Here is a 1,677-nt window from a genome sequence, read left to right on the forward strand (position 1 = left end):
AAAAAAAAAAACTTAAATAACTTACCCAAGGTCGCACAGTAAAGCTCCAGTATTCTAACTTCAAAGCCAACTGTGCTATAATGGGTACAGTGTACTGTAAATTGAAATCAAATTTGTGGAATGGTATTATGATATAACATTACATGTGAAAACTCTGTTATATAGTTAAATTCCTCAAGTGAATTCTTTAAAAAAAACCCTTAATGAAGAAGTATATATAAATAGAACAGTAGAAAATTATCATAATTATCCATTTTTTAAAATATCTTTATGATTTACAGGCAAGGTGATGGTGGTGTGATAGCAGATATTGTCATGAAATTTCGATTCACTAGAAATAAAAATGGAGCAACAATGAAAAACAGAATTAAGTCCGTATTACGACAAATGCTGAATAACTCTGGAAATTTGGAAATAAATCTTCCAACTGAGATAGCATGCAAGTATCATTTTTTATAAACTCTTTTTATTTCCATATATCCCTCAGGTTTACCAATTCAAATTCACATTTTAATTAAATGACAGACCGACTTTTCTTTCTTTGGAATTAAACTTTATGAAAACAATATATTAAAAAACTAAATATATAGCTCTCTAATACAAAACATTCTAAGATTTAAGAATCACTTGGCATTCGTATAGCAAATTTTGTTTGCTAAAAATTTTATTAATTATCCCTTCAATACTTTTTATGAGGAACATTATTATCGGATGTGCAATTTATGGATATGCTACAGAAAGGGTAAGTAGATGCTTAAGATCAGAGAACCATTTTATTAATGATCCACCTCACAGATTCCTTTATTTTTCTTCATAATGTTTTTAACAATTGAAACTACAAAGTTATTTATTTAAGCTTGGCTTTGTCCTACTACGTAAGCTTCCTAAAGGCAAGAATCAGTCTTTCTTCTTCATCCTGCTATCCGTCTACCACCCAGTATCTAGCACATAACAAGTATTCAACGAATAATTGTTGCACGACTAAAAGAAAAGAAATACTTAATATGTGCATAGAATTTAAAGACACCCCTCCAACTTTGTCATGTTCTACTAGCCTAATAAGCCATGATTTCCTCATAATGAGCTCAAGATTAAAAGGATTTTGGTGGTTCCCACACTGGATTGATATGTACCTATCACAGTTGTACTGATTGTAAAAAATATCGAAATGCTTACCTATTTGTTGGTTAACAATCACAGCCTACAAAGCTTTCTCCCAAGATCTTTCAAATTCCCTCATCCTCAGCCACTCCCAGCTCTTCCCCTGCAACTAAAGAGTTATGTTTGGCATAGTAAGAACCTCTAAGACGCTGTTCCAACTCCATGGCCTGGCCACATCCTTTTTCATTGTCTGATGCTCATGTACTAGTTTGTTACATAATTGAATATTACCTCGGCTCCCACACATTAAGGAATTCTTCCAAAAACACTTCCTAAGAACTTGTTATTTGTTTAGCATTGTATTAGACCATTTGGGGATACAAGGACAACATAATGGTTTTTACCTCCAGGAGCTCATAATCTAGTTGAAGCAAAAGATATAAAAACAGAAGAATGTTGACAATCAAGATAGCATATGGTCAACGCCCAATGTAAAGCACAGACAGTGACCACTGCAGGAATCCAGGAAAGAAAGAGACCAGAGTGCTTGGGATCTCTCAGCAAAAGCTTCATGAA

The 1,677-nt window shown here is 33.2% G+C and overlaps 1 protein-coding gene across 1 annotated transcript in view; it reads left to right on the plus strand.

Moving 5' to 3' along the window:
• The window catches only part of TMPRSS11D (transmembrane protease, serine 11D), a 35,641-nt gene that overhangs the window by 9,344 nt on the left and 24,620 nt on the right, over positions 1–1,677 (plus strand). Inside the window, exons 2-3 of the mRNA XM_012645334.1 lie at positions 282–443; positions 697–742. Of these exons, the coding sequence (XP_012500788.1) occupies positions 316–443; positions 697–742 (174 nt within the window). The 5' untranslated portion in view covers positions 282–315. The remainder of the gene's footprint in view (positions 1–281; positions 444–696; positions 743–1,677) is intronic.

Source organism: Propithecus coquereli, unplaced genomic scaffold (assembly GCF_000956105.1).
Source record: "Propithecus coquereli isolate 6110/MARCELLA unplaced genomic scaffold, Pcoq_1.0 Scaffold230, whole genome shotgun sequence".
NCBI classification, from domain to species: Eukaryota; Metazoa; Chordata; class Mammalia; order Primates; family Indriidae; genus Propithecus; species Propithecus coquereli.